Raw genomic sequence first — 14,394 nt, 5'->3', positions numbered from 1 at the left:
AGCAAGCTGCAGGATTTGAACCCCCGCCTCTTAATTCCTAACCACTAATCACTTCGGCTACTAAGACATACTATAGTAATAAATTTTAACACTATGAAATAAATAAAAGAGGGTATAACTTTATAAATCGACAAATAAATGCTATAAATAAAATTAAGGAGATAATGCCACAATGCAAGTAAAAGTAAAACTGTAAAACTTTATATAAATTTTAACATTACATAGTTTGAAGTTTACATAAGTTAGATATTTGCATTTACATTTTCTTATAACTAAAGTGCTGTGAGTCTTTTTCAACATTAACTTGGATGTAACAGCTGCTATGTCAATCACTCACAAATGAGCATTATTATTAAGTTGCTCATTAATATTTAATATGATTAATATATAATATGATAACTTTATAATAATTCTAAATATTCTATAAACTTATGAATTCTAAATAAATGTGAATAAAAAAAAAATTCTTTATTAAAAGTTATTTACTGATCATAACCGACAAACACACAGTGCATCGTACACTGATCATAACTGACAAACACAGTACATCCTTCACTGATAATGTTTAATCGCATAATATTAGGGTGTAATTCCACATCAATCACCCACTCCATTGAATCACGTGTCTTCCTTTTTATTCATCTTTAAACTAGTAAGCGACCGGGGCTATGGCTGGGGCCAGGTTTGATAACACATAGCTACGACCGGGGATGAGTTTATGATCAGTACTGCATTAATATTGATAGATCCTATAAAAAATGTTATTTTTAATTTAAATTTATGATATGAGTTATAATTAAAAACAATACTTTTATAGGATCTATCAATATAAATGCAGCCCCAGTCATAAACCCGGCCAGGACTGCATAAAAATTGATAGATCCTATAAAATATTGTTTTTAAATTTTAATTAAAAATAACATTTTTACAGGATCTATCAATATTAATGCAGCCCTGATCATAAACCTGGCCCTGGTCATGGCTATGTGTTATCAAACCTAGCCCCGGCTCTGGCCGCAATCGCTTACTACTTTAAACATTTGGTTCAATTTTCTTGATAAAATAATATTTTTATTTTTTATTTTTTTATTCACCTCCTCAAGGCCGAGAAGGCCATTACAGATGAGGAGGCTACTTAATAGCGGTTATAACCCTCTCTCATCTCTATAACTCCAAAACACGAACATTGATAAACAAGGCCGCTGCGCGGAGAAACAAGTTGAGCGCGGTACTGCCAGGGACGTTGTGGGGATCGATCTCGGAACCTCTCGCTTATGAAGCCAGCACTTTACCACTACGCCACTACTGCTTAATAAATAAGGAATAACAATGGCAAAAATATAAAAGTAAACATTTGTAATGCTTTTTTGATACAAAATTTAATAAATTTACTTAAATAAGAAGGGTACATGCCTAAAAGTTAATAAAACAACTAGTTTATATGACTCAACTTTAAGGCCCAATATCTCAAAATACCCCCATTCAATTTTTTTTTTTTTGCTTTTAATATTCTTAGTTATAACTTTACATGTCACCAAAAATCTAACTGGAAAAACATCAGTAACATAAACAAACTATAACTTCAAAAATCACTTTTTTAAGTAATTACTTAAAAACATTTCCAAATACAATAAAGATAAATAAACTGTAATTTAAAAAGTAACTGAAAAATATACAAGTTTTTTTTTAAGGTATTATAGGTGTAAGTTATTTTGACTGTGTTTGTAATAGTTCACAATACTTTTCCCACTTTGTATTTCAAACATAAACTTTCTGATGGGACTAGAGCAAGCTTATCAAACAGATATATTTTTTCAATGTTTATATTTTGAATAAAACAGTGGAATTTGGCTTCGGTTTGGTTGTTTCAAACTTTCTTGAGTTGTCAACCTTTTAACAATACTGCTGATCCTATCTCACAATTACTTTCCGTGGGACATGTAAAAAAGATTTCATTCAGCTTTAAGACCCAATTCATTCGCTAGATGGCATAGATTGTAAAAGCTTTTACATTTTTTTACTGTCCACACAACTATCAGTGAATAAATGTAATTTGGACAGTTTGAGAAATTTTGTTCTTAGTATGGGTAAGAAAATTGAAATATTTTGTGCACATGTTACATGGGTCACATTGTGTGTAATGTCTGTCCTGGGGTTCTTCACCAGGATAATTATAACACTGTGCAAGCATGCATTCTTTGTTTCTTACTGAGCAAATAGTTTTTAAAAGTAGATGTTTATAAGCTTCATCAATAAATAGAATGTGTAACACTTGCACCAATTGGTTTAAATTAAGTAAATTTTGGATACCTTATTTGTATTTCAGGATTGTTTTCTTTTTGTAATACATATAGTTTTTTTAAATTACACAAAAGTAGTTTTTTTTTTGTGTGTTTATTGATGTTCTTTCTAATGCTTACATAACCTTTTTTTTTTATATTTTCAGTAAATATAACAAGATTTTCTAATAATGATTGCATTTCATAAAGCTTGTCTACACATTTGTAAGTTTGATAATTCAATGTTACAGCATAAAGATATGATTATTTTTTCTTCGTTGCTTAAAATTTCTATAACATCTTATTAACCTTTGCATACCTCAGATATCATTTAGCCGATAGAAAATATCTAAATAAAATAATTTACTTGGTACTAGGCCTGTAAATCGAGCCGAACGAGCCAAGCTTGCCAGGGCTCGGCTTGGCTTGTTTACATATTATGAATGTTCAGGCTCGGCTTGAGCTCGTTTCGAACATGAGATTCTTTGTTCGAGTTCGGCTCGTTAAGGATTAATACTGTTTGGGCTCGGCTCGTTTAACATGTTGCTCGAGCTCGACCGGTTTAAAACTCGAAATAATTATTGTAACCTGTTAGTTTAAAGCTCGTTTAGTAAAAAAAAATTGTTCGTTAAAGGCTCGTCTGTAAATAATTTTTATTATATATTAATATATATAATATCACAATTTTATTTATTACATATATATTATTATAATATAAATAAATATATATATACATATATATACATATATATATATATATATATATATACATATATATATATATATATATATATATATATATATATATATATATATATATATATATATATATATATATATATATATATATATATATATATATATTCGAGCTTTAATCGAGCCTATATGAACGAGTCTATGATGTTCATGCTCGGCTCGTTTAATAAACGAGCCTAATTTTTTGCTCAAGCCCGGCTCGTTTACCATTCAAGCCGAACATGAGCGAGCTCTTGTCGAGCCAATCACTGAGCCGTTCACGAACACGAGCCCGGATTTACAGGCCTACTTGGTACAAAACGTATTAAGAAAGTCTTATAAAACAAATAAATTTGTTTGTACCTAACTTTTTCTGGAAAAAAAAAGTTTTTAATGAAGAAATTGTTCAAACCTTTTTAGATTCTTTCTTAAGACTGATGTTTTGCACTGGTAGATATTGTTAATTTTAATTTATATATATCAAATTGTTAATTTTTTATACTTCCAATACAATTTTACCAAATAATGTGGTTCTATAACTGAACTTTTTATGAACTATATAATTTCCAAAGTTTAATAAAACAAATACTTATCAGTATTACATTTGGTCAACAAAGCAGGATGTGTAGTTAAAATCATTAATTTTCATAGTTAAAATCATTAATTTTCATATACAATTATACAAGACTTCCATAATTTATTTAAACATAATACTTTTTTTTCTATAAACCAGATTCAGAATTCTATAAGGCAGTGTTTTTGTAATAATTTATTGAAAAAGTAATATATCTTTGAAATTAATGTTCTTTGTTTCTGTTGTTTTTCCAGATTTTTGGTGACAAGTAAAACTATAACCAACTAAATATATTAACAGCAACAACAACAACAACAACAGCAACAACAACAACAACAACAAAATTTGAATAAGGATATTTTGAGATATTGGGCCCCAAAGTTGAGTCATATAAACTAGTTGTTTTATTAACTTTTAAGCATGTTCCCTTTATATTTCAGTATTTAATGTAAATTTATTGAATTCTGCATCAAAAATGCATTATAAATGTTTATTTTTAAATTTTTGGCTTTGTTAATTCTCATTTTATTGAGGAAAATTTTTTTTAATGTTATGAAAACCAGGTTATTTTGGGAAACCAGGCCAATTTAAAATTGAAATATGTTGGGACCAGTTAAACATTTTGGGCCAAAACTTTTAGTGTGAACTTTTCTTTGTAACATGTAACAGCCAAAGAAGTGTGAAAAAAATATGAGACCTACAGTTTAAAACTTTCCTAAATTTTGGGTGATTTGATGTGGAATTTCTCATCATTGAACACCGATGTATGAACAGAAAACCCTAAATTAAAAAAAAACTAACGCTATCTTGGGTCCAAATTTCAACCATTATGGATTTAGTTTCATTGTAATATGATTTAACAACCAAATCTATAAAATAATAAAATCTTGAAAAATTTCACAAATAAGACATTTTATACATATATTCATATATACACATATAGTTACTATTATTATTATTATTTTTATTCCTGAAGAAGGAGAAATAGATATAAATATATAGAAAAAGAAAATGGCAGTGGAAAATGTAAAATGAATAAAAACAACTTTTGATGGAACTCAGAGTTTCGTGCTTTTCGGCAATCGTCAGCCATTGTGTATCCGCAATGTCTGATAATATTCATTGTGGATACATAACGGCTGATGATTGCTAAAAGGCATGAAACTTAGAGTTCCATCAAAAGTTGTTATTATATATATTATATATATATGTACACACACACATAAAAATATAATTTATTATTATGGTATAATAATAATACAAATATTCTTGTGTGTTTAAGAGTGCTCAATACTTTTAAATAACAGAGCAATATTTATTTATATAAAATGAATAATAACAACATTTGATGGAACTCTGAGTTTCATGTCAATTAATGGTTCGATTTTAATTAATTTAATTTAAAAGCGTTTCACTTAATAGTTTAAAGTTAATAATCTTTTCTCTATCGCCACATTGATGCAGCACTTAGATTGATTATATGTGTTATTTATAAGGTGTGATTGTTATATTGGTATTAGATGAGGGTTCCAATTCTACTAAAGAATAATTTTTTTTTTTGATCAATATATTTTTTTTAGTTTGATTTTGCCTTTTCTTTTTTTCAGTTTTTATTTTTCTTTACAGTTTATAGTTTGTTTAAACTCAATTTTAGTTTAAACAAACTATAATATATTTAAAAGTCAACATTTGATTACTCAGTACATTTTTTAAATGTCTTAACTTGTCCAAAAAATGTAAAAAAATGTAAAAATGTCTAAGAAGCTGTGGCTAAGTTATTAAAATAATATAACATTATGACACTTGAGAGGTTAACAATAAATAGAATACTGTGTCAAACTTTATATGCAGATTGCTTCATAATGAATAGTGTAATAGCTAAGTTAAGTGCAGCACTTAATTTAGTTTTAATTTTAAAACCACAAAAGAAAATTGGACTACATAATCAACAATACTATTTCTAAAGCAAAATTCTTTAGTCTATCACAGAAATATTTTATAAAAAAAACTTTTGACTTTTCAATAAATTAATGACAACAAACTTTCATTTGTTACCGTTAAATGATGTTGCCAAAATTAACTTTACTAAATTAAAAATAAAATTGGTACAAAATGCACAGCTTACATCAAACAGCACACAGTATAATGCTAACTATGCACTGAATACTCCAAAAAGTACACTGTGTACTTCAAACAGTACACTGTGCACTTCAAACAGTACACTGTGCACTTCAAACAGTACACTGTGTACTTCAAACAGTACACTGTGTACTTCAAACAGTACACTGTGTACTTCAAACAGTGCACTGTGTACTTAAAATGGTACAATGCGTACTTCAAACAGTAAACTGTGTACTGCAAAGGGTAGTAAACTAAAGAAAGTACAGTGCCAAACTGTACTTTGCAACACACAGTGTACTGTAAACTATACACAGTGTGTTACAAACTGTATAGTGCACTAAAAACAAAAGTGTACTACAAACTACACAATGAACTTCAAACAGTTTATAATTGATCAAATTATTTTTTGAATTGAAAGCATTTTACCAGCATGTTGATCACCAGTTACATCTACAAAAGCATTTGATTGTGGAATAACAAGAGTTGTTGATATTTCAGTATAAAACTGAGAATCTTCTGTGAAATACCCTGATGATCTAATAAAAACATTGGTGATAAGTATTTTTAAATTTTTAATTAAACATATTACTTACTATTTATTGATGAAACAAAACTGTTAACAAATAATTTAAATAAACAATACAATAATTTTTAATTATATACATTGTGTCTGCAGGAACAGATATCCAATAAGACCTCACTCCTTTTGAATTTGTCCCAAATAAATCAGGAAGTAAGTCGCCATTAACGCTTAAAAAAAGTTTTAACTACAAAAGTATGAATTCAATAAAAGAGAAAATATTTTTACAGCATTTTAATAAGATAGTAATATTAATAATAGCGTGTTTTTGAAACACAAAATAAAAAAACATCCTAAAACAGAAGAAATGTTGCATAAATAACAGAAATTTTGAATAATTTTTTTTTTTTAACTTATAGATAAAATGGTTTAACAAATATTATCCATGAAAATATAAATTAAACAAAATACAAGATTTAATTTTAAATTGATTTAAATAGAAGGGATATATAAAAACAGTAAAAGCATTGTATAACAATAGGAAGAATACTGAATAGAAAAAAAGGGCTTTATCTTGTATTTAGCAGTATCCTAAATACATACTCAATAACTGATGGTTGATCAAGCATGCGTACACTCCAATGACCTTAAAAATAAAGTTAGACATCTTTAATTGTTATTAACATTTATCATTTAAAAAACTGTTTTATTTTTTTATTTTGATTCACTCCCAACAAGACAATTACTATCAAGTTGGGAGTTACTAGGAAAAAAAAAGAATAGAGCTATAGAGCAAGTAAACAATTGACAGAGCACTTAAAAAGTTGTAGATTGTATAAGTCAGGAAAACATGAAGATGGGAGAGAGTTCAAAAGGGATGAAGTGCAGGGAAAAAAACAAGACAAATGTTTTCAGAGTATGCACGGGCAGATACAGTAAAAGGATGAGACTTTGCTGAATGATGAGTTAAGGGAGAATAAGTTTTAATTGATGGAACTAGATATGATAGCACTTTTGTGCAGCAACCATGATATTATTAGTAGAAAAGAGAAAGAAACGCAATTTTACGTTAATGGAAGAGAGGCTCAAGCTCGACAGATAGAGTAGATCCAACTATGTTTACAATGCATTTTTGATCTTGTCTAGAAGAGAAATTAAAAGAACCAACCAAAATCTGACAGCAGTAGTTAATACAGGGGCGAATAAGAAATTTGTAGAGGCAGAGAATAGAATCACGAGTAAAAAATATTGAGCACAAGAAAAGAACTTAGCAGATGCAACCTTAGCAGATGCTAACTTTGCAATCGATTGTATATTTGGTTTCCATGAGAGGTCAGCAGTGAACAATAATTCAAGAGGGTGTAAAAAAGAGGACTCACTGAGATGGTTGCCATTCATTAATATAGGATGTCAAAAGTATTGTAATAGTTGATTGCAGTAAACAACTGAGTTTTGTTGGAGCTAAAATTCGCAAGCCATTGCAAGCCTCAATCGATTACAGAAATGAGATCAGATTTAAGATTGGCTTCCTGTTCTAAGCAATCAAAAAGAGAAGACTTTTTTGAAGACAAGTATTAAGTTAAGTTATTAAATTGTCAGGAATGTCATTAATGGAAATGAAGAAGAGTGTTGGCCTTTGATGATGACTTTGATAAGGCGGTTGAAATGAAAGACTTATGAGAAGCTATAAGTCTTTCGTCCTAAAGGATGAACAAGAAGAAACTGAACACAAAGTAGAGCCAAGACAAAAATCAAGGAGTGATGGTAAGTGATTAGGGTTGTCTGGAAAATGAGTCACTACGTTAACAATCTGAGTATGAGATTGAGAAATGCATGATGGGCTTTAGTGCCAACAGGAACAGTGGTGTTAGAGCTAAGCTATTCGATGTGATGAGCATTAAAGTCATTAATAACAACAATATTGGCAGAGGGGTAAAGAGAAAGGGCAAATTGTCTATTTGATCAGAAATTATATCTAAAAGCGTGCAGTTCTGAGAAAGAGAACAATAAAGAACAAAGAGAAAGGTGATAGAGTAAAGTGGTGCTTCTCATAAGAAAACCCACAACTTGATAACTATTAAACAATAACAATTTTTAATGAAAGTAATGTAAAAAAGCAAGATTTAATATTGGCAATGTTATAAAAAATTACTGAAGCAAACTAATGGGAAGATTGTAAAGCATGTCTAAATTATGGAGATAGAAACCTAGAAAAAAAACTCTACTTATCTCTCATATAATATATAAATTATCTAATCTCTCATATTTACAAACATGTTTAATTTAACAACTTCAGGTGTAAAGAAAATAATAACTCTTTACTATTTGTCTTAAAAAATTTGTCTTAAGAAACTTTGTGTAATTAGATATAACAATTTATAATTGGAAGATAACCAACTGGTATCTAGTGTCGGGCTTGCAACAAAAGTTAAAACAAATCAATTACTAGTAATGATCTTAAGATAATTTTTTTTTATAATTCACCTCCCTAAAGACAATAGGGCTAATACTGTGGAGGAGGCTACTGTATTGTGGTCAGAATTGTCTCTGATGATGATTTGTCAAGGTTTCTCAAATTACTTCTCAAAATAATTGGAGCGCAGTAATACCAGGGACATGATAGGGATCAAACTTGGAACTTCTTGCTTATGAAGTAAGTTAATTACCACTACACCATTACCGCATTAATATACCAGTTATTAATAACAACCTTAAGACAACATACTAGTATACTAGTAAGTTCAGCCCTCAGAATTAGAAAAAATGTGGTCGGAAATAAATTGCCAACCTTAAACTGTTAGTGGTTGGCAACAGGTAAGCAAAATAAATTTGACACAAATGGTTATACACTAAAACATAAGAGGCAGTTAGGTCGGCATTGCCGAATGCGAATCCTTATTCCAAGTGCTGTAAGTTACTGGTATACGTTGATAGTATACTATTAGTTGAACTGGAACATAAAACAGCATAAAACTTTTTTTAATTTTATTTACCTCCTCCAGCCTCCATTGGCGACACTACAGTTGACAAGGTTACTTAATTTTTTATTTGTTTTTATTTGCAACTCTTAACCTTAAACTTTGAAACATGAAGTGAGGCTAAACAAGGTCAGTGCACAGAGAAACAGGTTAAACATGATACTTCAAGAGTCATAAAGTAACATAAATCTTGAACCTACTAATGCACTAGTATACAATCTGTATTTTGCAACAAAAAAAACTACCAATAATTGAGACATTAAAAAGATATACATACAGTTATATTCACAATAAGCAGGTTGACTTTACGAAAGAATAGTTATTTACAACTCAATAAAAGCCTGGACCTAGCCAATACTTTTCATTAATCATAAGCGGAAAGTTGTTGTGTATGATGTTACTATAACAAAGAATGGGTAGCAGCTGACACATTTTTCTCCAAATAAGTATTGCCAAGCAAGTTTGTTAGACCTTTACCAGCCAATTTATAAATCTTGTTAAAAGAATGATTACTTTCAAATAATCTATTACTGTATATCTAAAGAAAAACATACTTTCAACAAATCAATATTCTTTACACAAATACTGCTGCTTTAAGACATTATCAAAAAAAAAATGAAAAATGGGTTATTACTCAATTAAAAACTATTAAAACCTTTATCAAATGCAACTAACATAAGAGCTATGTTGCTAATTACTTGTAAGAAAAAAAAGCTTAACAAACATGGAAATTAAAAAATCAGCAGCATAATAAAGAGATTGAACAGACCTGGTATTCAATTAAAAGTAACAACTTTTATTTAACTAATGGTTGTGTTTATTGGTTTGTGAACTCCACATCTGATTACACAAGATCAACCTTCAACTCAATTAAAACTGATTTAGTAAGATTCAAATAATTCACAGTGAGCAACACTATCTTTAACTTGCAATCAAAATTCAATCAATTATTCCTTATTGGTTATTACAGTTAAAGCATTTTAAAAAGGAAAAAGAGGAATACTCTATTACAAGTATCCAACTAGTTTTAGAGAAGATAATATTTTTTCAGAATTGATTTAAAAATTATAAAAAATAAACAAAAATTACCGCTAATTAATGATACAGTGTCACCATAATAAATAGTAACATTGACAAACCCATCCTTTTTAAGTTGAGAAGTTGATAAACATATAAGAACATCCAAACAACCATCCCCATTAAAATCTGCAGTTGATACACTTACAATAACTTCATTCTCACTTTAAAGAAATTCAAAAAAAGATTTCATTTTCTCCTACTTAATCAAAATAAAAAAAAATAAAAAATTAAATTTTTTTTTTATAATTAAAAATTAGAATATATAATCAACTACCAACAAACAATAAGTATTATTCTCATATATAAATACTACCAGGGCTTGTGATAAAGAAAATCGTTAAGCGTGTTATATCGCGCTCACAAAATTAGAATATGTTTTCATCGAGCATGATTATGTGCGCTTGAGATAACGTCGGCGAGCGCGATCATAAAATGCTTTTTATTATTTATTTTTTTTATTTGTTACATAATTCTTTCGTCAAAAAATGTTTGAATTAGTATCACACTCATGAAACTACTTCAACGAAGTAGATTTTTATACTTCCAAACTTCTTGTATATTGTCAGATCGCGATTTTATTTTTAACTATGTTATAAAAAAATAATATCAAACAAAAACACAACTTCTTATTGATTTAGTATTGAAGTATAATTTAGTGACTTAGTTTTGCTTCGTTATTTTGATATATGTATTTTAAAATGTTACGCCGTAAACTTAATTAATGGTTAATGGTTTTTATATTTCTTGATATTTTTTATTCAAATTAATTATTTAATTTTCTTCTAAAATTTCTTTTTTAAATTACGTTTTTTTTATCTTAAAAAAATAACACAAGAATAATTTGAAATAATAATAAATAAGAATAATAACTTTCCATTTAATAAATGCTGACATCATTACTTTGTTTCCTTTTCGAATGTGATTGCGAACATTCTAAAGAATCGTTTTAAATTTGAGTAAAAATAAATAATAGTTAATAAAAAACCTATGAACAAAAACTAATTTTAAAAATAACTCTATTATTAATATTTATTTTTATTATAAACGATGTGTGGAATATTACAAAAAATAAATCAAATAAGACTTGATATTTTCACAAGATTAAAAATACTTTGCAGTTTCAATTTTCTTATAATGATTTTCTAATTTTCTATTCTTATTTTATTCGCGCATTTTGGTATTCACATTGTGTTTCCACGTGCACATTGCATTATTGAAATTAGTGACTATTAACGACTTCAAACTGCTCATTCATTACATTAGTGCAAAAGAGAACGACGCAGTGCTTTTTATACTTTATATTAGTGCTTTGATAATAGAATATCTTTAATAAAAAATCTTTTTTAAATATTTTATGAAAATAAAAAAATAATCCCGAACTATTAGACAAACGTTATTTTATACGCTCGTTATAAGCTGAACGAGCATTGTTTATCGCGCCTAGAACGTTTGAAAATACCGTTTACGGGCGCGTTTTACGAGCGGAGCGCGATCGCGCTCGCTTCATCACAAGCCCTGTACAATTAATCCATTAAGCCCATTAATCAAAACTAACTACGAGCAATTATAAAAATCCATTACTATTTTTAGTATTACCAAAATATATATAAATATAAATATAATATATATATATACCAATAAATACCAAAATAATAATTACTATTATAAAAAATTACTGAGTATTTGTTTTGTAATCGACTGAATGTAATTCCATAAACATCTGCTTTACCACATTCCAAACATAAACTTTAAGTTGGGTCCCTAAATAAAATTTGAAAAATCAACAAACATTTAGCATAAAATTGGCAGAAAAATGTATGTTGAGTTCATCAACTTTTCCTTATTTAAACATGTATTATTTAGCACTTTTGTTTTTAAGTTTGTTATTGAATACTCATTTTATATTTAATACTTATTATATAGTTAATTTTAAAATTCTATTCTAAGCAGGAAATCACTTTAGGTACAGAAGCTGTACCTAAAGTGATACAAATGTCAAGCAATGGATCAACTTCTTTGTCGGCTATATCAGGTAGAATGCAACTAGTGGAATCAAGAGACGATATTGATGAAAAGCTCTTTGTAAACAATTCAATTTTGTCTTTAGGTGAATTGACAAAATCTAAACCATACAAATGAGGTGGAACAACAGATTTGCACTTATTATAGATACTGTTAAAGATTCTCCAGACGTCATGAGAACCTAATTTTTGAGATAAAATATGAGATTTCGTGACCTAAGAATACCGGGCATTGGCGTTAGGCAAAACTTTTTTACAATGGCTTCTAGCAATAGTAAATAGATGTATGTTTTCTGGAGAATTGTTTTGCTGGTAGATATGGAAGTAATGGTTTCAATTGGAAACTGCAGCACAATGCAAGAAAAACTATGGAGTAGAGTGAGGCTTGACTTGGAATCGTTAAGAGGGAATAAAAGATTCCATTCTAGCCTGAATCCAAGATGTTATGTAAGAAGCACATTTGTCAGCAGGAAGATGAAAGATTTCAACCCAAGGGCCATCACAAAGAAAATCATGAAAAGAGCTCCAGTCACCTTTAAGGTAGTTGTCAGAGGTACAATGAGAAAGAGGATTCTGATAATGAAGAAGATTGAGATAATAGTTTTAGGGAGATCAAACTGTGATCAGAAGCAAGGGTGAATGTGAAGAAACTGAGCACTGACTAGGATCAGAAACAAGACATAAGTTGAGTAGAGAAGGTATATGATTCAGATTGTCTGGAAAGCGAGTGAAAAGTTGACTATTTGAGTTTGAGATTGAGAAAGGCAAAAGTTGTGGGCCTTACTACCTTCAGAATCAATTTGATCAGAAATGACATCAAAAAGTGCGCAATTTTGAGATGAAGGAGAGCAATATAGAACGAAGAGATAGGCAATAGGGTAAAGTAGTGCTAAATGAAAGCACATAAAAGAATAGTTTGTGGATTCAAATCTAGTTTTCAAACCTTGTTTTCTGACAAACAGGTGAATTCTTACAAATGTAAATGCCAAGGCCAAGCATGTGACTATTGGAGTCTTTACTAATTAAAGGATAATAAAAATTAACACTAAAATCCCAAGATGAGACAGCCAAACTCAAATTAGTCTCACAAAGAGCAAGTAGGTCTGGTGAACTTTGCAAGAGATAAGAATCAACAGAAGAAAAGTAACTACGAAAACCATGAATATTAGCGAATGATAGATTTAGAGAACTTGGTGATGACAATTTATTTATTTATATAATTTATTCATTTTTAAATTTTTTAAAGAACTTGACTCAAAGCACAGATAATACTCAGTACATTATTTAATAGCCCAAGCAATTGCCTCATTACTTTTAATAAACCTTAAGCTGTAACAAAGAGCTCCAAATATGGCCTCGACAATTCACAACAAAAGTACGCACAGGGACATCATCCATGCGCAACATGGCACTGTTAGCACTCTGATATTTTACAGCTGATGATGGAATCAGCCTCTCTGAGAGCTACCACAGCATTCGTGAAACCTGACTACAAGCAGCCTCAGAACTATAAAACTGAGTTTTAGAGCTGTACCCTCATTAGGAGATAATAGAATGAGTTGCCTAGTCATAAAAACAGAGACACAAGCAAAATCCATGCACTGAGTCAAGAAGATTCAGCATTCATCATCAAGACTCAGATTTAATAACAGATTATTAACTTGAAATGAAAAAAGTATATTTTTATCAATTTTTTTTGACAATAATTTATTCAGTTTTTTTCTTTTTTATGTTTTTTTACAAAATGATAATTATTTTTAAAAATTTTATATAATTTCGCTTCTTTTAAGACCCAACATCATGTACTTTTGAAGAACTTTTTTATTTTTATAATATTTTATAATCTGGTGTTTGTTTGTTTTTGAAAATTTTTAATAGTAGTATTATTTCATCATATAAAACACATTTAGAGGGCAGGAGCAGACATTTTTAAAAAAAAGTTATTTTTCAAGACATGGCATGTGGTATGGCTAATATATGGGTTAATGGCTGACTAATTTGGGGAAATTAAATTTGTTTGAATTCAAAATAATTTAATATTAAGCACAGACATACAAAGATATAAATTTTATTTATTTTATATTAT

The 14,394-nt window shown here is 28.9% G+C and overlaps 1 protein-coding gene across 2 annotated transcripts in view; it reads right to left on the bottom strand.

The window, feature by feature from the left end:
- LOC136072084 (T-cell immunomodulatory protein-like) overlaps nucleotides 1–14,394 on the bottom strand; it is a 50,806-nt gene that overhangs the window by 27,834 nt on the left and 8,578 nt on the right. For both annotated transcript variants that reach the window (XM_065820295.1, XM_065820296.1), the window contains exons 2-7: nucleotides 11,964–12,048; nucleotides 10,297–10,448; nucleotides 6,833–6,875; nucleotides 6,373–6,459; nucleotides 6,136–6,245; nucleotides 4,390–4,457 (exon numbers count right to left, since the gene is read on the bottom strand). In XM_065820295.1, the coding sequence (XP_065676367.1) occupies nucleotides 4,390–4,457; nucleotides 6,136–6,245; nucleotides 6,373–6,459; nucleotides 6,833–6,875; nucleotides 10,297–10,448; nucleotides 11,964–12,048 (545 nt within the window). The remainder of the gene's footprint in view (nucleotides 1–4,389; nucleotides 4,458–6,135; nucleotides 6,246–6,372; nucleotides 6,460–6,832; nucleotides 6,876–10,296; nucleotides 10,449–11,963; nucleotides 12,049–14,394) is intronic.

This window comes from Hydra vulgaris, chromosome 15, assembly GCF_038396675.1.
Source record: "Hydra vulgaris chromosome 15, alternate assembly HydraT2T_AEP".
NCBI classification, from domain to species: Eukaryota; Metazoa; Cnidaria; class Hydrozoa; order Anthoathecata; family Hydridae; genus Hydra; species Hydra vulgaris.
The sequence above is the reverse complement of the archived record's forward strand: the minus strand, read 5'-3'. Positions and strand labels throughout refer to the sequence as shown.